This window comes from Pipistrellus hanaki (assembly GCF_964339955.1).
Source record: "Pipistrellus hanaki genome assembly, chromosome: 6".
Classification (NCBI taxonomy): domain Eukaryota; kingdom Metazoa; phylum Chordata; class Mammalia; order Chiroptera; family Vespertilionidae; genus Pipistrellus; species Pipistrellus hanaki.
The window spans coordinates 62,678,919-62,701,337 of record NC_140508.1 but is presented as its reverse complement, the minus strand read 5'-3'; the positions used below and the strand labels follow the sequence as shown (position 1 = coordinate 62,701,337).

At 43.7% G+C, this 22,419-nt stretch overlaps 1 protein-coding gene across 6 annotated transcripts in view; it reads right to left on the bottom strand.

The window, feature by feature from the left end:
• The window catches only part of LDLRAD4 (low density lipoprotein receptor class A domain containing 4), a 305,793-nt gene that overhangs the window by 137,189 nt on the left and 146,185 nt on the right, over window positions 1-22,419 (bottom strand). For 5 of the 6 annotated variants that reach the window (XM_084887339.1, XM_084887340.1, XM_084887338.1 and 2 more), the window contains one exon: window positions 14,239-14,379. The exons of the other annotated variant lie outside the window; for it this stretch is intronic. In XM_084887339.1, the coding sequence (XP_084743465.1) occupies window positions 14,239-14,379 (141 nt within the window). The remainder of the gene's footprint in view (window positions 1-14,238; window positions 14,380-22,419) is intronic. 6 annotated transcript variants of the gene reach the window in all.

The window sequence follows — 22,419 nt, the reverse complement described above, 5'->3', positions numbered from 1 at the left end:
GTTAAAAATTCTACATAGTTAAAATTTAACATAGCACACTGAAATCGTCCCTTTAAATTTAGTATACTGGCATTCTTTGATGCACTTTGAGATCAACCAAAGGACTTGTGTGCATGCATATGGGCCTAGCCAGTGGCCATGGACAACAGGGGGTGGGGGCATATGTGGGGAGGGGTATGGGATGGGAATGGGGGGATGAGGACAATTATGTGATACAATAATCAATAAAAAAATTTTAAAAAGGAAATGGTGTAGAAAAGAAAAAAAAAAGATCACATTGAGAAACCTCTTTCTAGGGCTCGGAAAATCCATCTAGATAAACATTAATCACAATGGGGCAAAAATCTAATTTATTTTAATCAAATAGTCACATCCTATCATTATCGTTAACAGTGATCCTCCGCATGAACTCCGCTCTCTTGCTCACTCACTCAGCAGTCCCACCACCCAAGGGGGTTCCTCCAGGCCCAGCAACGCAGCACGCTTCCTCCAGGCGGTGGGGGGGTCCCTATCGGAGCATAACACCGCCCAGAGCAAAAACAGCCCCGGAACGCTGGGATATGAGCAGCGCCCTGGCAGCCGCTGGCCGCCGGAGTGAACATCTGCAGTGTAAAAGCGGTGCCCGCTAGCTCCTGCAGCTCGTTAGCATATTTTAATGCTGCGATCACAGCTTTCTATTTCCACCAAGGTGCTACGAGGTGCCAGACTCTGGATTCGCACACTGCGTCATTGTCGTCTCCGGTGAGCGGATTCCGCGGCGATACCGGGGGTGAGCGGTAATGAGCGGGGCTGACGGTGGGAAAGGCAGGCTGAGCACCTGGCACCCGGTAACGAACGGCTGGGCCGGTCCCACAGAGCAGGCTCTGGTATGGGCCGGTGCTGATAGGCACTTTCTGCTCTCTCAAAAAGCCTGGGAATAAGTACGTGATTTACAAAGAAGCTCCTTTGTTGGATGAATATTATATCCAATAATAATCTTATTCAAGTTAATAACAGAAGTAAAGTCACTGATTCATATCTTTTTTTTTTTTTTTTTACTTTTTAGCCACAGGGGACTCTAGGGACCAAACCTGCCTTCCTTCCCAGCAGGCCGAGAAAACTTGGACCCAAGGTGCTAGCAGCCCAAGGTAACTGCCGAGCGCAGCAGCGCGGTTGATTCTGTATTGCAGCTCATTCCTGGGACACACAGTAACGCCAAAATCCACGGCCACCCACAGTCCGAACGAGGTTCAGTGCTCAGCCCCCAAGAAAAATATCACTGAAGGCCCTTCCCCTTCTGAACCTCACACCCTGGTCCCAGATGACACCCCAGCACGGCACAGGTCTCTCCACACGCATGTGCATGGACGTGCACTGCCAGCACACCAGCAGCAAAGCCCCACGACGCCCACCAGCATTTGTTTTCAAAGGGAAAAGAGCTGGATCCTGTGTCTTTCCTCAGGTATGGGCCCGGCTGTGATGCAAATGTTACGTCTACACCCAAGAAAATCCCAAGACAGACATGCTCGCATACATGTACATGCATGTATTACAGCGATGGGGTGAGAGGAACAGGGAGGAATCTGTAAAAGGGCACAGACTTCCAGCTGTAAGATGAATAAGGTCTGAGGTCCTAACGTACAACAGGGTGACTACAGTGCACAGCACTATTATATAAATGAGATTTATTATGAAAGGACTTACACATTCTCACACAAAAAAAAATATAAACGTGGGGGATGCGTGTGTTATTCAATCGTGGGGGCCTTGTTTCACAATGTACACTTCTATTAAATCTCCATGACGTACACTTTAAATAGCTTACAATTTTGTCAATTATACCTCCAGATAGTGGAAAAATTTTTTTTTTAATTTTAAAAGGAAGTTTTATTATATTCATGTAAAATACAACCAAGATACTGACTGTTAGGACTGGATTTCTCGTACATTAGGATTTTCTCACCTTCCCAATCCCATGCTGACTTGGTGGCAGAAAACCCTAAGCACCCTTTACTGGGAAGATCTGCCCCAGGCGGTGCTCAGCGACTCTCCCTCTCAGGACCAGCATTCTGCCCGCCCGAGTCTCCCAGGAGGAGATCCCCCTTCACTATGCTGGATCCCGTCCCCTCCGGAGACCTGCTCACAGGGTTTACCTCCTCCTCTAGAATCGATCTCCCACTGGTGTGGCCCAGACTTCCCTGTGCCCTGAAGTAACCTTGGTCCCTTCCTCCCCGCCCTTCCTCCTTTCACAGCACAGAGAGCCTCGGAGTGCTGCCAGGCGCTGCACGGGCCTGAGGTACAGCAGCGAGGAGGCCTGCAGAGCCCCCGCAGGCCCCAGGCTGGGAGACACCCCAACCTGGGCACACCTCCAAGCTGGGGCACACTCAGACTACCCACCTGTTCATCTCCTGATGCAGTTTGCACATGGAGTCCTCCAAATTCTTTTCTTTTTTTTTCTTTTTTTTTTTTTTTTTTTTTTTTTACATAATCTTAACAATTATAACAATATGGCTACCTTCAAAAACTGTTGCGAAGGTACCAATGGTAGCAAATGTACCGCCCTGTCCCCCCTGAGAAGCCCCTGGTTATGTCTCTGTGTCTCTGCCCCCATGGGGTGCTCACCAAGCCACCTAGAGGAGAAGAATCCTCCCAGGTGACTCCCTCTGTTTCCCTGTCTTTTCCTGCCCCACCTGACAAGTTAGCATGAGGATGCTCTACAGTGGAAAGAAAACTGGCCTAAGACCTAGGAAGCATTCGCACCAGGGTCTCTGCCAGTCACTGTTGTGTGCCTAAGTTCGCTGTCTGTGAAGTGCAGTGCAGGCCGGGTGACCTCTCAGACCTTCCCACGCTGTGTCACACCCTCCCTCTCCCACTCAAACACCTTCACGGCCGACTTCAGGATAAAGAATAAAAACTCCGTGGCCTGACGTTCCTGGCTTTCTAGAATCTGGCCCCAACCTACCTTTCCAGAAAGACTCCTCAAATTCAGCTCTTACCTCCACGAAAGCCAGCTTATCATGGCAAGTCCTACATGGGTTCTCTGTTAGCCCACTCCCCAACCGTTCCCGGGTCCTCTGGTCAGGATGCCCGGGAGAGTAAGAGATCCCCAGGACCACCCGCACAGTGAGGCCTGTCCTTAGTCACACGTTCGAAGGGTTTTCCCTGCTGTCCCATACACTGGCCCTGGAGAAACTGTCCCAAATCTCTGTGGATCTTCCCAAGGGCACTGCTTTACCACCGGATGTGAAAGCCTGGAGAGCAGAGACCACATCCTACAAACACTGCTGTTCCCCCTGTACACTCTGCCCCTACTACTCCCCTGCACACTCTGCACCATCCCAACCTGCCTGCAAATGCTACCCCATTCCTAATGAACACTCCGCCCTACCTCCATCCACGCTTTCCTCAGCACCACTCCCATCATCCCTGTGCACTCCACCCATCACCCAGCCCCATGTCTTTCACATGTTCAACACTCATAAAAATATTCTCCGTGAAATATAGAGACTTGTTGCTACTATTTAAGACACCATTTTCTGCCAGGAACAACCCCAAACATGTTTTCTCCAGAGCATTTTCCAGCCTCCTGTCCAGACATTATCTTCCAATCACTCATTCTCTTTCAACAACTTCTGAAAACTGATCAGTCCTGGTATCTATTTTTGGGGGGAAAGCTAACTGCATGGCCATCGGTTCCTGTAATTTTCAGATTTAAATGCCGCTACATGAGAACAAACACGGACACGGGACTATAAGATCATGAGGTGGCAGTGCCCTGGCCCTTGGCCGCCCTGCAGGACGCCCTGGTGGCTCGGAGATAGTGAACACTTTCCGTTTTTTAAGGTCAGATTAGCATTTAAGACTTGATTTCATGCCAACCCACCTCCCCATGGAAAAGACACACTTGACATTTCTGTCTTCTGAGCACATTTAACAGAAGGGGGGGTCTCCCTGAGGGGTGCATTTTTCTTGGTTACCCTTCTGCGGAAATCATGCCATGTCATAGACATAGATCTAAATCAAGTCCTAGAAGACAAATCATTGTCTGCCTGGCTCAGCCACTCACCCCACCCCACCCCCACCCCGCCCCCATGGCAGGGAGAGCCACCACTGTGCTCCAGCCCGCTGCCAGCTTCAAGCCCAGACTGACTGCAGAGGCTGCCAGCACATGCCCACCGCTGCCCCTCGCCAGGAACAAAACGTGGCCTTTCCCCCTAAGAGCGAAGGAGAAATGGGTCAGAAGTTTAACTCAATGCCGCCACCGCCTCTTCCTCCTTCTTCTCCTTCTTCTCCTTCTTCTCCTTCTTCTTCTCCTCCTTCTCCTTCTCCTCCTCCTCCTCCTCCTCCTCCTCCTCCTCCTCCTTCTTCTTCTTTTCTTCTTCTTCTTCTTCCTCCTCCTCCTCCTCCTCCTCCTCCTCCTCCTTCTCCTCCTCCTCCTCCTCTTCTTCTTTAGAATCAAATTAATAAAGGAAGCCAAGAACCCCCACTAAAGATAAAGAGGTAAAAATAAAAAGTCAAAATGCCCAGCCACCCCTTCCAGAGCAGGGGTGGGCCAGTGTGAGGGCAGGGGCCTTTTCTCAAGGCCGAGGAACAGTGGTGTCTTCTCCTAGCCAAGGCGCCGATCACCCCAGGAGATCTTCGGAGTCTGTGAAGTGAGAGGATGCGTGTCTTGTTCCTCTGATTATACGTGAGCAGGACCCAAAGGTGCTGTAGGGGCTCTGCCAGGTGCTGGGCTCGCCTTCCAGCCCCAGAGGCTGTCCGTGGAGGCCGGCATCACCTTCCCACCTGACGCACTATTGCCACAATGGATGGTCTTTCCGGGTTATCCCAAGGGCGGGAGAGTTTACGCCCTGAGTGTGTGTGTGTGTGTGTGTGTGTGTGAGTGTGTGTGTGTGTGTGTGTGTGTGGCGGGGGGTGAGAGTGGGAGGGCAGCAGACAGGTGTTTTAGGGAAAGAAGGCCTCTTTCTGGACCACCGCTGTACCTTCTGGACGGACGGCCTTGGCGATGTTTCGGAGAAGCCTGTGGAACAAGGCGGACTTGCCCCCTGCTTGTGATTGCAGCTCTTGAACACGGTTCTCTTCCTCTCCTCCCCAGGAAACGTGTACTTTAGGACTACGTCTCCTCTCTGGTTTCCCTCTTCTTTCTGGGAAGGAGGAAGCAAGCCACCTTCTACTTTTCCCTCTGCTGTGAGCTCTTGGGACATAATGAGAAGGAAGGAAGGAAGGAATGAAGAAGTTTAGACTATTGCTAAGTTTAGATGGCTGGAGATTCCCCCAAATTAAAAGCCTACCCTGGCATCTCCATTGAGACATGACTAACAGAGCTGTGAGCCCAGATGGTTCATTCACAGGCCTGGTTCATTCACCCCACTCTGCAGGAGAGGTCTCATCCTGTGACAGCTGAATTCCAGCTTTATTTTTGTGATTTCTCAAAGACGGTCCCTTCCAAGCTTCACGGTAAACCCTTTGGGTAGTTTTTCTGCGGCAAATATATGGCTACTGACAACGAAGCCCACCCCCCTGAGCTGGCACCCTCCTCTTACCTTCCCCCATCATTTCACCTCGATGCCAGCATCTCCTTCTCCTCCCACCACCGCATTTTGTGAGTTTTGATACGTAGAAACTCACTACGTATGTCACGTAAACTCCATTCCTGGCACCAAGGAAAACACTGAGCACGACACCCATCAGACATGTCCAGGTGCCCTGCGCAACCACGCAGGGTGCTTGTGAGGCTTGTACCTCATTTCCCGGGCACCATCGGCAGAGCTGCCTGCGATGATGAGAACCGGCTTTGGGAAGCTCTCAGAGACCCATTCGAAAGGAAAGCAACGCAGATTCTGCGTCTCTGAAACCCTTCCTAATTAAGAGGCTAAACCCAAGAAAATGAACAGCCAGGACACGCCGTCTCGACTGGAGCAGCAGCAGGCTCACCAGTCCACACCATGAATGCAGGCCGCCCGACAGTCCGGACACAAGAAGACGTCCTCTGTTTCTGCTCTTCCCTTGCCTTTTTTTTTTTCCTAAATATATATTTAATTGATTTTTTTTTTTTTTTACAGGGAGGAAAGGAGAGGGATAGAAAGCTGGAAACATCGGTCAGCTGTCTCCTGCACACCCCCCACTGGGGATGTGCCCGCAACCAAGGTACATGCCCTTGATCGGAATCGAACCCGGGACCCTTCAGTCCGCAGGCCGACGCTCTATCCACTGAGCCAAACCGGTTTTGGCTCCCTGGCCTTTCAAGGACCACGTCTGAATGAAATCATTCCGCATCGTGTGGCTGCGTGCAGTTTAAATCAATAGCGTTCCCATGCAACACCTCTGCGTTCCCGTTCTCCCCATGCCTAATCCTGGTCGAGTTTTCACTCAAATTGATCAGGATCAGAGGACGTTTTCCTCCCAACACCCCCTAGGAACCCAGACGCCCCTCCCTCCGGCCGCGGCCTCCCCCAGGAAGCGGATCAGCATTGATTTCTATCTGATTACAGGAGAGCCTGCCCTGACTTTCCCCAGTTACTTAAGCCAGCGTCTCGTTTCGCGTCCTTAGAGACCGCGGCTTCGCTCAGGCAGAGCGTCTAGACAGTATTCATGACCCATCTGTCTGGCACAGCCCAGCGGATGGCAAACTCTATTAGGACTGAAACATTTTTACCTCCTCCTCCTCCCTCCTCTCCCTCCCTTTGCAAGGCAGGAATCTGACACTGAAAATTACTATCATTGTTGCAATTCTCAAAATAGCACCGCCAGACTTTCATTAACATCCACGCTAGACTACTAAATATTTAAAGAAGTGGATACATTTCATCTGAAGTGGGACAGCCCCACACACACATGAAAGCAGTAACAGAATCAAAATGTAAATCTAAGAGGTTGTTTTTATCCACGTAAATTTAGTGTCACAGCAAGAGGAAATGATGCCTAAGAATGTATTGAAACTTTCCCTCCCATTTGTTCTCTGCCTTTGTTTATTTGAAAAGGCAGAATTGCCTTTCAAGACCCTATACGATTTTAATTGGTCAGAAAACCGGTTTGGTGAAACAAAGGCAGCAAACCCTAGAGGGGGGGGGGGGGGGGGGGGGGGAGATGGGACTCCTCTTTGACAGTGAATGAGGGGGTGTGAGCCCTGCCAGTGCCTCTTCTGGGGCACACACCCCCAAAATATACCTAGGTTGCCAGTGACCACCTGCAGTCTGATCAGGCTCAGTCTAAGTAAGAGATGCTTGAGGGGATTTCTAAAAAGGTTCCATGTATATTAATTCATCAGTTCATAATGACACATAAGAAAATATCACTGAATGCTAATAGGGGATTTTCTCGTTATTAATAAGACTGATCCTATATGATATCTACTTTTATGATAATCACATAGTTGATGGGGAATTTCTATTTATACAAGTATCCCCCCTAATGAATGGAGAAAAAAGTTCAATTAAAAAGTTCAATATGACAAAGGAGGCAAGAGCATACAATCGGGTAAAGACAGTATATTCAATAAATGGTGTTGGGGAAATTGGAAATATACATACAAAAAAATGAAACTGGACTACCTCTCTCACCATATATGAGAATAAACTCAAAATGGATTAAAGACTTACATTGAAGGAAGTCTTTAATAGGCAGTAAACTCTCTGGCATTTCTCTTAGCAATATGTTTTTTCTGATTATCTCCTTAGGAAAGAAAAACCAAAGAAAAAATAAACAACTGGGACTACATCAAATTAAAAAGTTTTTGTCCACCAAAGAAAACCATCAACAAAACAAAACTCAACCTACTGAATGGGAAAAAAATATTCTTGATATATCTGGTAGAGGTTAATATCCAAAATTTATAAAGAACTCTTACAACCTAACACTGAAAAATCAAATAATCCAAATTTAAAATTGGGAGGACATGAATAGTCATCTTTCCTAAGAGGACATACAGATGGCCAACAGCCATATGAAAAGATGCTCAATGTCAGTAATCATCATGGAAATGCAAATTAAAACCACAGCAAACCATCAGAATGGCTATTATCTATAAATCAACAAACATTAAGTGTTGGAGAGGATGTGGAGAAAAGTGAATCCTCATACCTGGTGGGATTGCAAATTGGTGCAGCCATTGTGGAAAACAGTATGGAGCTTTCTCAAAGAATTGAAAATAGAACTATCATATGTTCCAGTAATTCTACTTCTGGATATATATCTGAAGCAATCCAAAACGCTAATTTTAAAATATATATGCCCCTTATGTTCATTGCAGAGTTATTTAATATAGCCAAGATGTGAAAGCCACCCAAGTGTCCATCAATAGACGGCAAGATAAAGAAGAGCTGGTAAATATATACACTAGAATATTACTCAGCCATAAAAAAGAATAAAATCTTATTTGTGTCAACATGGATGGACCTCGAGGTTATTATGCCAAATTAAGTAAGTCAGACAGAGAAAGATAAATACCATCTAATTTCACTTATATGTGTAATCTGAAAAAAAAAAAAAAAACCACATAATAAACCAACAAAACAGAGACTGGTCTCATAATACAGAGGAAAAAACTGATGATTTCCAGATAAGGGGGTCTGAAGGACTGGGTGAAAAGAGAAAAGGGATTAAAAAGTACAAATTGGAGGTTTCAAAATAACGCTGGGGCGGTGAAGTGCAGGATAGGGAATATAGTCACTAATACTGTAATAAGCTATGTATGCTGCTAGGTAAGTACTACAATCATCTGGGGGATCACTTTATAAATTACATAAATGTCTAACCACTATGTTGTGTACCTGAAACTAATAATACTGTGTCAACTGTAACAGAATATATTTTTAAAAGAGAGAAAGAAGCAATTCCCCCTTTCAGTAGGAATGAGGACTCCCAATTTTCCCTGAGTCAGAAGTCCCACTGAAGCTGAAAGTAAAAGTTGGCCAATTGACTGGTGGTTTCATGTCAACTTTGGGTTTACTCTTATGGTCTAGTAGCATGAGTTTCACAGCAGTGATTGCTAAAGGAAAGTCTGTTTGTGCCAACACTTTCAGAGTACACAGCTCTTTGTGTACTTTGGATCCTCCATAATTGCTTCTAGCAAGCCAGGGGATCTCTGCTCTCCCCCACCAAGACATGGTAAAGGGTCTTTGAGAGTGTGGTAACAGGAAACACTCTGCTTGACAGGAATAGTGAGGCAGAAAAGGCTGGTAGCAGCAATATGAGCATCACCCAGGCCAGCAGGCAGGCTCTGTAGCTCTCCTCTAAGCATGACATCGGCCCCCAGGAAGTCTGTCTCTTTTGAGAGACGAGGGAAGAAGATGTAGCATGACCTATTGGCTTTTCTCTATGGGCCCAACCCACCTTCCCATCTTTATCTCAGGCTGCCTCCAACCCAGGCCTTCAGAATCTAGGCTTCCGCCCTCTTTCTCCCAACTGGGTATTCTCCATCCTGGCACTGTCCTCTCCGACACCCAGGATGCCTCCTGCAAAAAGCCACCATGACGACCAAGTCCAATCAGAACGATCCTCTCTAAATCCCTGAACCAAGAATTGCCAGGACTGCTTCGTTCTAATTATTCCGTGTTCATTTTCAGGTACCTTTATACCTGGGTCTTTCCGTTCCCTGATTTGAGTATCATCACTTGGATAAGAGACTTTATGTTTTCCTTCATCTCCCACAAGGCCTGGCACAATCACTAAAGAAGGCATTTCATTTTATTTTTGTAATAAGCCATGGAAATAAATAATTTTATTTGTATGGTTTGCATATTTTTAGTGCTCAAAAGTACCATATTTTGATGCAGCAGTCATGAGAAAAGCTAACAATTTAGGCTGACAGTTCCCTCTTCTGCAAAAAGAAGCTGGCAAAACTCTTTCTTTGTGAGATCATCAATGCCAGCCCAGACGTCCAGGTCTGTGCAAAACCCTTGGAGGCTCACAAAACAATAAACTAGTCTCAGTCAATAGACAGCCTGATCACAGTAGAGAAGCAAGTGAAACTGTGACTTTAGAATCTAGACACTCAGGGCGTGCGGGGGAGTCTCTCCCATTGGCCACGATGACACTGGGGATGGTTTTTTTTTTTTTTTTAATATATTTTATTGATTTTGTACAGAGAAGAAGGGAGAGAGATAGAGAGTTAGAAACATCGATGAGAGAGAGTCATCGATCAGCTGCCTCCTGCACACGCCCTACTGGGGAAGTGCCTGCAACCAAGGTACATGCCCCTGACCAGAATCGAACCCGGGACCCTTCAGTTCCCAAGCCGACGCTCTATCCACTGAGCTAAACCGGTTTCGGCCTGGGTGTGGTTCTTACACGGAGCATGCCAAAAGCTAGCAAGATAATTAGACAGGAAAAAGCCCTCCCCTCCATATGCCTATAAGAACAGCAGGCTTGAGCAGGAAAAGCAAGGATCTTAGAGACAGAGAACGATGGGATTATCTTTGAGAAGAGAGTCCGCCATGCTCCCAGGTGATGTGTTTCCTGACTACAATCTTTCCTTCAGCGCCAGCACCTGCCTCATGAGTCTGGCTTTCACCGCCGCCAGTAACCACACCTAAGGTTTTTTGGTTGGGTTATAAAACCATTTCATGTAGGGCTTCCATTAGCATTAGCATTGCTGACTTCACAAATGGCAGTAACATTTTCTCTCTAGCCTTAATTCATGCTAAATTTCAGAAAATATCAAATGAGAGGCAGAGAAGACCAACAGCACGGGCAGAAAACTGGTTCTAGCTCTTCTGGAAGCCCAGAAGAGTCCGCCGTGCTTTATCCTATGTGCAATCCGATAGCAGAACACAGTGTTTCCTCCAGGTGGAAACAACGCTTACCCAGCAAACAAATCTTGTTCATCTAGAGAAGCAGGGAAGAAGCACTATTTGTTTTTCCGGAATGCAACATTTTATAGACAAGAAATCTATACTTCAAGTTCTCAAGGTGGAAAGAAAGGTGAGCTTTCTCATCAGAGTTGGCATTCCATGAAGGGCATAGTGACCATCTGCTGTAGGAAACACATTGGTGGGTACATTAAAACCCACTTATAAATGGAGAGCCTCTGAGCCTCATTACACAGCTATTAATAGGAAGTAAAATAGCCTTTATTTACTCGGTACTCTGGCACAACAAGGTATGGGGAAGGGACTATGCTCATTCAATATTAGATCACCCTCCAGCACCATCAAAGAGCAGAGAAGCTATGCCCCTCCCCAATGGTGCCTGACCATAAAGAATAGACCAGCTACAACAAACTCAGGATGAGTGTCTCAATGTCCCTCTGGTGCTTGAGAGGATGGGAGGAAAGCAGTGTAAAGGGGGCTGCTGGCTAGATCAGAGCAGCCACCTTCAGCTCAGAGGCCTTCCCCAGGGGACAGAGTAAGTGGGAAACATCCAGACCCTCTGAGGAGGACCTCGCCTTTGGACACATGGAAGCTCCTGTTACGTAAGAAAATGGCTCTGGCATTCAGAGAGATGATACAGCTCTCGTGGCCTACCTCCCCAAGAAATGGCCACACAATGAGTGGAGATAATGTGATTGTATAGACCAGCGGTCGCCAACCTTTCGGACCTCACGGACCACCAGCTGGCGACCGCTGGCATAGACTACTCTCTTCATGTATATTATTTCACTTAAATACTCAGAGAATCCTCATATGGCAGAGATTATCCCCATTTCACAGACAGAGAAACTAAGCCTTCAAGGGGTCCAATCACTTCTGTAAGCTGAAACTTGAATCCAAGTCAACCTGAAGCCACAGCCATGGTCTTGCCTTTTGTCATCCTATCTCCTAGCTCTCCAGTCTTCTTTAAAAAAAAGAGCACGTTGTAAATAGTCTCCCATTTTAGCTTTAAGGACACAAGTTCTATTTATAGCTCAACAAAGGAACTAATAATTTGCCAAGAGGATCTTTAGATCCCTCTGTTGAGGCACTCCTGTAGCTGCATGGGCAACACTGAACCATTTATAGATATAACTGCCTCACCTGGCTCCTAAGCAAAATTAAATATTCACATTTATTTTTTAATGTTATAAATATCTCGAAGTAGGTTTTTAAAACTAGCAAAGATTACTGATGAGAAAGGAGGAAGGGAAGGAAAAGGAAGGGGTTCAATACAATAGGAGGACCACAGTGGAAGGACCCTGAAATGAAGGAGAAGCCCCTGTGAGATTCAGAGAAACGGCCTGTGAGGTGCCGTAGGGCAGAGGGCCAAAGGCTGTGCCTGATGGCTTTTCACACAGAACTCTTGGATCCAGTCAGGGTACCACACACAGTCCGAAGAGTCTCTCGATAGCTTATCATACATGTGTTTGCTGTTACTCAAGTCTAGAGAAAACAAAACAAGAAAATGCCTTTACATTGCTCTTCTCCTTCTAAGACACCTCCTCTCCCCTGACCCTTCCTCCCCCTGAAGACTCGCTGACCTACATCAAGAGCTTACTGCTAGTAACTATTCTGTTCTAATTGTTTCACGTGGACCATCCCGCCTAATCCCCACAATGCCCATCTTTATGACCCATTATGCATAAGGCCACAGAGGCACCCGACAGTTGGGTAGGGCCAGGATCCCGATCCAGCAGCCTGACTCAGAGCAGGCAGGACAGTCACCTTGGGACCCCCTTCTCTGCAACCAGGCAAGCTGCATGACGTCAACGACAGCATTGACGACTGCAAAGACTATGGCACAAAGCATCCCCAGAGGAAACGCGGACCAGATACCAAGAAAGCGCACGCCTGAGTTTAAATTGTCTTCTGAAGGTACAGAGATGGGACTCCAAGAACACTCTAAGAAAAGGCACACCGGTGCAACAGAAACACTTGAGGAAAACTACTGCACCATTAGACTCTTGGATTCAACAAGCATGACAAGTAAGCAGGCCCAAAATTCACCTGGCACAGTCGTTTTATTGAGCTTTCCCCCAATGTAACAATATAGGAGGACTAGAGAAAAGTGTGTCTTTTTGTTTTTGTTTTTTTTTTTAATATTTTATTGATTTTTTTACAGAGAGGAAGAGAGAGGGATAGAGAGTTAGAAACATCGATGAGAGAGAACCATCGACCAGCTGCCTCCTGCACACCCCCTACTGGGGATGTGCCCACAACCATTCCTTGACCGAAATCGAACCCAGGACCTTTCAGTCTGCAGGCCGACACTCATCTATCCACTGAGCCAAACCGGTTTTGGCAAAAAAAGTGCATCTTTTTAAAAACCTCTTCCCATTTCACATCACAGTATCAATATTTATGCAGGCCACTTCTCATAACAAAAATGATAAAGCTGTAAATGAAAACAAGTATCAGAAAACCCCACGAAGAGCATCAGTGCTGTGAACATTCCTGCGGGGCATTCTACGCAAAACATTCTCTCACCCTCAGCCCACTCCACAGAGCCCAAGGGAGCAACAAGCCCCGTTCCCTCAGAGGAGGCCTCCTTCTCTCATTTTCCTCCTCATAAAAACCCTGAGATAAAGAAGCACCATAAGCCACAAACTATAATTTCACCTTTTCAAGTTCAAGAAATGCTCAGCCTTAGCCTTGGGGTTCAGACATGCAATCACCTCATTTAAGTTGTTTTCTATCCAGTTTTGAATAGAAAAACACACGGTGAGAACTTTCTGGAAAGTCCAATATAATTTTTTCTTTTTTATTATTTTAACACATGATTCATTACGAACTCTCCACATTATCTTCCTGTGCTTATTTAAAAGTATTTATTGAAAATTCTTTTTAAATTGTTTAAAATTACTCCTTTAAAAAATTCAACAAAACAGATGGGAAGAATTCTAAATCAATATTTTATTTCATGGAATCCAGTCAGTGCTTTTAAGTAGCAAAAGTGTCTTTCATCATATAGTGCCCCTGGCAAAATAGAACACATTTCCCACTTTTAAGCACACCATCTTCGTAACCTAAGAGAAAAAGCACTCTGTTTGTGAAAATGCTCTTCTCTTTTCTTATCTCCACAAAAAAACAACAGCCTTCCCACTTCCACATTACCCTATCTCCTAGCCCAGTGGTCGGCAAACTGAGGATTGTGAGCCACATGCAGCTCTTTGGCCCCTTGAGTATGGCTCTTCCACAAAATATAATACCATGGCCTGAGCGAGTCTATTTTGAAGAAGTGGCGTCAGAAGAAGTTTAAGTTTAAAAAAATTGGCTCTCAAAAGAAATTTCAATTGTTGTAACTGTTGATATTTGGCTCTGTGGACCAATGAGTTTGCCGACCACTGTCGTCGCCATTTCAAAAACACCATCAAACTTAATGATGTCAAGGTGAATGGGAGGGACTTACAGTTGAAGATGCCCGGAGGTGGATGCTCTGTCACCAGGAGACAGTTTTCTTCATCGCTGTTATCCCCACAGTCGTTCTGTTGGTTACAGACCAGTGAGCCAAGATACAAGCATTTACCGCTGGTGCAGGTGAATTTGCACTCTGAAAAAGTACAGTGAGAGCATGCAGTAATCAATGCCAGGGTGATACTCTGGAGTTATTTCTTTCTTCCCCATTTGCATTCCATGAGCGTTTGGGAACTCAGTCTCCCTGGGGATCCCAGGAAACAGAACTCAGAGAAGGGAGCTCCTAGTAAGGACCTTCCTTGTATGAAACGCTCAGGATAGTGCCCCAGAGGCAGTCGAGGGCCTGCCGTACGTTACTCCCTGCACATCTCTCTCCCACAAAATGAGTAGCACAGGTGCCTTCTTCCCAGGACCTGCCAGCAAATGTCACAGTTATGAGGCTCCTATTTTCTTTGAAAAAGTCCGTGGCGTTTTTCCATGCCTACAGCGCTGAGGCTACAGCAGAACTTGGGCGCTCAGGCTTGGTAAGAGAGGGCACATACATTTTATTTTCAACTTTGTCACTAGATGATGTGAAGCTCTGAGCAAAATATTTAACCTCTTGCCCTAGCTGGTTTGGCTCAGTGGATAGAGCCTTGGCTTGTGGACTGAAAGGTCCCGGGTTTAATTTTGGTCAAGGGCACATGCTCGGGTTGTGGGCTCAATCCCCAGTGTGGAGTATGCAGGAGGCAGCCGATCAATGATTCTCTGTGGTCATTGATGTATCTGTCTCTCTCTCCCTCTTCCCTTCCTTTCTGAAACCAATAGAAGTGTATTGAAAAAAAAAAGAAAGAAAGAAAGAAAGAAAGAAAGAAAGAAAGAAAGAAAGAAAGAAAGAAAGAAAGAAAGAAAGAAAGAAATATATATATATATATATATATATATATATATATATATATATATATATATTTTTTTTTTTTTTTTTTTTAACTTCCCTGGTGTTCATTTATCTCTTGTCTAAGAAAAACCAGGTTTGATACCAGGTTGTATAGTATAAAACATGGGAAACAATATGTGCTCTCTGCTTCCTGAGAAGCACGGATGCCAAGGGACAAGTTATAGGATGGAAGCCAACCCAAACCCCTGCAGGCCACATTGAACATGGGCTCCCTGAACTCTGTACAAATCAATATTTGAAAGTGGAATTTACCGTTATAAACTTTAAAATAAATTTGTAAACTTAACACATTTCAATTTAACACATTGTCAGTTTAAGCAATTAAGGGTAAAGAAGATTACACAATTACACACATGTGGGCACATAAATGTCTGTGTATGTCTTACAATGAATGTCTGTGAGCTTTTCTCAGGAGCACCCACAGAAGCTGGCAGGACTTGCATAGTCCCAGCGCGGTGGACAGCCAGAGGAAAAAACTCAGGAAAAATATCCCAAGACCCAGCCCCCCATCCCCTGAGGCTGACTATCACAGCCTCTTAATTTCTCTTTGATTTTATCTGTCTTAGAATGTGGGTGGCAGGCCTGGATCAAGTCCAAAGTCCTTTTGACTTTAAAATTCTGTTATTAAAATAAAAGGCTGGGCATCAACCCTCCAAGGCCTTCTCCAACTATACTAAGGACACCTAGGGCTGCAAAGAGAATAACCTTCACCCATTGTAAAGAGACAGAACTTAAATCCTCAAAAGCATGTATTTCTGTGACCCACTATGAAACATTACAATTCTCCATTTGTTCACATTCTCTTAAAACAGTATAAAAAAAGACACCAACCAGAGTCCCTGACCTAGCTTAGAATAACATGTGAGCACAGCCTAAATGCCCAGCCACAATGTGATATAGAAAATACTGGAAAATAGCTGCACCGTACAGTGTGCTGAGTGCGGTCCGGGCCATGTGGTAGGAGTGCTGCTGAAACCAAACTCTCTCTTCTCATAAAGTGAAAAGATTAAAATCCAGCTGTTTGAAATCACACTTATGAAGTGACTTTTTTTTTTAACTTAATGGGAAAAAAGGATGTCAAGAAAAGAATGTGTCTTCCTTTCAAAAAGAAAGGTTAGAGTTCCAATTAATACCAAATATAAAAAGGACACCAAGACAAAAAAAACACAGGTATTCCTGAATCTGAAATGTTGATTGGAAAAAAGGGAATATTAACCTAAACTGAATCAAACTCCAACTAGAAAAATTAACCATTGCTGTGGTTTGAAAGGATCTCAGGTTACATTACCACACTCAAGTTCACTTGGTACTTTTTAAACCAGCAGGGAAATGTAATGACATTTCCACACTGGACTCATTTCAACTTGTTCAAAAGAGAGATCCCGTCTAGAGTCACAAAATATTTTTAAGGAAATGAATTACGAGATTCATTAATTCACATAATCGGTGTTTTAGCCCCTTCTACATTATGTACCAGGTAGTAAGACATGAAAACAGAAAGATGAAAGAGCAAGTCCTCTTCAAAGGCCTTACAATATGAATTTTTTAAAAGTGTGAGCAGTACCGAAACCGGTTTGGCTCAGTGGTAGAGCGTCGGTCTGCGGACTGAAAGGTCCCGGGTTCGATTCCGGTAAAGGGCATGTACCTTGGTTGCGGGCACATCCCCATCCCCGGTAGGGGGTGTGCAGGAGGCAGCTGGTCGATGTTTCTCTCTCATCGACGTTTCTAGCTCTCTATCTCTCTCCCTTCCTATCTGTAAAAAATCAATAAAATATATATTTTTTTTAAAAGTGTGAGCAGTGACTAATATATTTGCTAACTCCTTCCAAGGTCTAATTTCCCTTCTATGTATCCTTCACATCTAGAGTGCTGCCCAGCAAGGAACAGGCACATGGTGACTCACATATCTATTGAATAAATGAATTATCTAATCCGAGCCTCATAAGAACCCTGTGAAATAATTAGGGTAGATATTCTTATTCTCATTTTATAGATGAGAATATTAAGATGCAGAGATTAAGCCAGCCAGTGTGGCTCAGTGGTTGAGCATCTACCTATGAACCAGGAAGGTCAGGGTCTGATTCCCGTTCAGGACACATGCCCAGGTTTCGGGCTCGATCTCCAGTAGGGTGGGTGCAGGAGGCAGCCGATCAATGATTCTCTCTCATCATTGATGTTTCTATATATCCTTTTCCCTTCCTTTCTGAAATCAATAAAAATATACATTTTTTAAAAGATGCAGAGATTAAGTATCCACCTATAACTAAACTGCTAATAAAAGACAAAATCCAGATAAGTGTCCAAATTCTCTGCCTCTTTTCTCAAGTTCTGCCCATAGTTGCCTCTCACTGTCCAAACCTACTTTCATAAATGTCTAAGATTCATTTGTAATTAGGATGCCCATTAAGGCAACAAAGTTCTCAAAAGAATTAGTTATCGTAAGCAGGCATACTATTAGTCAGGACTCATTCACAAGGCATATGCTACTGATTTGCTCAGAAAGCTCTTACTCCTTAGAGTAGACAATGGAAATATCAACATCAACCCATTGAATTTCAAATTTCTAAAATCTAACTCTTCTCAACCATGATCATTAGCTGAGTATCTGTCACATTGCCTCTTGAATCAAAACTACTAGATTGAAATTTTGAATCTAACACCTTCTTGATGTGATATAGAAAATACTGGAAAATTGCTATAAATTAAGCATTGAAGATTAATACTAAAGCTAGTATAAGATTTCAGACCAGAGTGAAGTGTCTGTCCAAGTTAACATGAGTGGTGTCGATAGAGGCAGGCTTCCAACTTGACCTGTCTCACCCTGCAAGGCCATCTCTACCACAGGTTGCTATCGAAAGGCCCAGGACATTCAGCCAATGCATTCAGACATGCGGGGATGGTCCTCAAATACTAAATTATTGTGGTATTTCAAACAAACTGAGAACCCTAGATGAGAGGATCTAACTGGGTCTGCATATTGGAACCACCTGGGCATCTTTCAACACTTCGGGTACCTAAGCTGCAGCCCAGGCCACTGGCTCTCCCTAAGCTGAGGTACAGCGTGGGCAATGGGGATTTCTAGAGATCCTTAGAATGCTTCTGATGGGCAGCCAAGATGGAGAACAACTGCCTAGAGAGAAGTACATAACTCACTTATAGGAAGCCCTCACTATAGCTGATAGTATTTTATTGGAATGCTTAGTTGGTATTTGCTAATTTACTAAAAAAGAAAAACCAAGACAAAATAGAAACTAAGGTACAATCTCTTTAAAAAATATTTATTTATTTATTTATTTATTTATTTATTTATTTATTTCAGAGAGTAAGGGAGAGGGAGAGGCAGAAACATCAACAATGAGAGAGAATCATTTATCAGCTGCCCCTGCACACCCCACACTTGAGATCGAGCCCACAACCCGGGCATGTGCCCTGACAGGGAATTGAATGAACCGTGACCTCCTGGTTCATAGGTTGTCACTCAACCACTGAGCCATGACAGCTAGGCTAAAGTATAATCTCTTAAAATGAGTGGTATTTTGATGATCCCTGGATGTAAAACCTGGTTGCTACAGCTCTGTACTGTCAACGAGATACTTCAAAAACTTTGGGCCCTACCCCCTTTGGCTCAGTGGATAGAACATCAGCCTGTGAACTGAAGGGTCCCAGGTTCGATTCTGGTCAAGGGCATGTACCTTGGTTATAGGCATATCCCCGGTAGGGGGTGTGCAGGAGGCAGCTGATCGATGTTTCTCTCACTGATGTTTCTAGCTCTCTCTGTAAACAAATCAATAAAATAGATTTTTTCTTAAACTTTGGGACCCCAAAACTGCATTTGACAGAGAAGGAAACATCCTCAATGAAGTAAAACACAAGTCAGCGAAAGGAAATAGAAGAATAAAAAAAATGTTTTCTTATTATATTTTGTCCATTATTGTGGAACTTGTTGAGTATTTCTGCCAAGCCAGGAGATGAAGGAAATCAAAGGTTGTTAAATACTAGAAACATTTTGGCTGTAAATTCGTGGCGATTTCAGATGTATAATATTGGAATGAAATACAAAATGAACAACTCAGGAACCGGTTTTTCCTTCATGAGCTATAGATTTTATTTTTAAAATTGTAATATTTAAATAACATTTTTAAAGTCAGGACTTGCCAAATGAAGAAAATGGCATTTCTACCATGATTCTCTATGTGATATTCTATGAAAAAATAGAATCAACAATAGATTTACTCTTGGTAATAAAGAATTTTCTCCAAATTTTGGGTCTTCTTTAACTTCAGTGATATCACAATAAAGAGTGTATGGTCGGGGAGGGGACCAACAAATAGTTGTTCTCAATTTTTCCTACTCTTTTTAAAGCTTTAGTTCTCAGATATGATCTCAGTCACAAAATAAAGACCTGTATAGCATATCACATCACAACTGTAAAATCAGCCATTTTGTGAATTGGCAGACTAGTCTACCACAGCTATTTTTGTTAAAATTCATACAGCAACATCAACTCATTCAGTTCACACTTCTATCATTCACCAACCTCAAAACTGAGATCTTGGCTCCAACATTTCTAACATTAAAACCTACTCTCAATAATGTAGGTACATTGTGAATAACAAAGATATTAAACTTAGCCACTAACAACCTGCAAGTAAAGAATTAATAGGTTTCTAAAATTAAGATGAATAACTTTACTATAACCAAGGTAAGTTTACATTTCTTAGTGTAGAGATAATATTTTCACTGATTTATATATACACTGCTTACTCGCCTGCAAGATACAAGATTACCTATCATAAAAGTAAAGTTCAATAAAAATGAGAAGTTGATTAGAACATAAAAATCATGAGCCTACAAATGCAGGGGAGAAGCAGTGTTATGGGATGGAGAGACTGAGCAGAAAAGAAAGAACTCATGGACACAGACAACAATGCGGGGATTGTGGGGCGGGTGATGGAGAAGATAAAATAATAAAGTAATTACGAATAGGTTAAAAAATAAAGAAAGAAATGGAGGGGAAAGGAGAAGACTTTGTGACTGAAGAGAGTTTTAATAACTGGTCACCAAACGGAACTCCAGGCAAATGAGCTGCCAGGGAGACAAGGAACCCAGAGGCTTGGTGGTGGGCCCTCACTGGCCCACAGTAGTAGGCATTCCAATGGATCAGAAAGAGAGAAAGATAGATATCACATGATCTCACTCATTTATGGAGTATAATGAACAACATAAGCTGATGAACAAAAACAGATCCAGAGACAGAGAAGCATCGATCAGACCATCAAACCTCAAAGGGAAGGGAAGAGGGAGAGAGCAACCAAAGGACTTGTATGCATGCATATAAGCCTAACCAGTGGACATAGACACCGGTGGTGGGGGGTGGGTGTTGAGAGCATGATGGGGGGTGGGGAGGGCAATGGGAGGGTAGCGGAGGAATAAGGACACATATGTAACATCTTAATAAATTTTTTTAAGTTTGTGGAAATAAAATAAAAAAGAGCCTTTCCTCTTGATTCTCAGAACTAAAGGATCTGTCACTCTTTTTATCAGAGGGTACAGTACAATAACATGAAGGCTATCTTAGATACCAATGTGATCAAAAAGGAAAAGGGCTCCCCAGCTGTCTTCCATTCCAGCCTTCAGTGAGGTTGGAATACTGCAGTCATTTTTCTATAAAAGGAGCCAGAATTACAGTATCCAGAATGTAGTGATTTAACAAAATATGAAGATAATGTTTTGAAAATCTTCAGAAATGGAAGATGAATCCTTAAAGCTATTCTTCTCAAATGTCAGCTTTGACAACATAAGAATGGCATAAGGATGATATATGCACATTCTCCTACAGAATTTCTCAATGTAAGAAATACATTCTGAGTAATCTGTAAAAGACTTAATACCTCACATATTATCAACATCGATCTCCTTAGAAGTCTGAGGAGAGATCTGCAGAAGTTGTGTGGGCTCCACCTCACGTCACACAGCGAGCTGCATGGCATGCTGGGAGTCGCACTTGAAGACACTGCAACACTAATGATGCTCTCCCATCACTCAAAGAGGAGATTGACTTTCCTGGTCATAAATTTGGAGCAAAAGGGAATTTAATTTGAAGGTTTATATTCTGTATAATGAATTAAGTTACCCCACGAGCATTTAATCAAAGTCATATCTTAAGTGGTGCTATGAAATACTTGTCCTTCAGAAAGATGAATATGACATGATAAAAGGATATTTTCCCATTTAATAAGATTAACATAGAAGAGCCTCCCATTGAAGATAGTAATAAAAAAAATTTAAAAACTCAATCCATTTTATGACATGGCTTATCGCTCCCATTGTGGTGCTGATTTGGGTTCTGAAAAGATTTTAATATGTCTGAAATTCTCTGAGAATCGTAAGTGAAAAAGTCCAAGGTACTTTCAGACTTTAGACTTTAAGTGCTAAAACTGCCCTTTATGGCAGCTTTAAAAACCACCCAACTTTCATCAAAACACCATTAGGCATTTTAAAATTCAGTAAAGTCCTTTCGGACTTGAATTAGAAAAAGAGCACTGTTTCTTTACTATGTTTAAAGCCAATGAATGAATAACTTGGAGCCCAAGGACTAATATAGGCAGACAGTTTTTAAAATGTGTGTGTATGAAAGGTCCAAGGTCAGTGGGTTTATACATAGGAAAAGAAACACCCGTGTGACAAGCACATGGGTCAAGGCACAGAGACACACACAGAGGTGAGGGGATGTCTCCTGGGGCGTTCCAGCCTCCATTTTAACAGAGCGCCGCTCCCTGCTCTGGGAAAGCAAGACCGAGGGGCCAGGCACCCAGCGGTGAAGGGCCTTGTATGCCTTGCTGAGGACTGTCAGTGGCTCTCCATTTATAGGTTTTAAACAGATGTATTTGAATGTAATGGTAACCGGACAGTATCGAGCATTTAATATGCATTCGTCAAGACTGCTCCATGAGTGGGCTCCACTGAGCAAGCGGCATAAATCACAAAACCCAACGAGAGTTTGAAGTCATTACTAACAGACAGCCTCCCATGAGCAGCTGAGGTAAAGAGGCTACGAGGTCCATAAATGGATACACTGGTGTCATACCGCACAAAACTGGGCCCCAATGGGTGAAAAGATGACTTTTTTTTTTTTTTTTACTTTTAATTTTGTCCTTATCTCTTAACTACTCTTTCAATTTTGTTTTTGTGTACATTTGGGTTATTTCTTAGATATATTTTCCACTACAAAAATGTTCC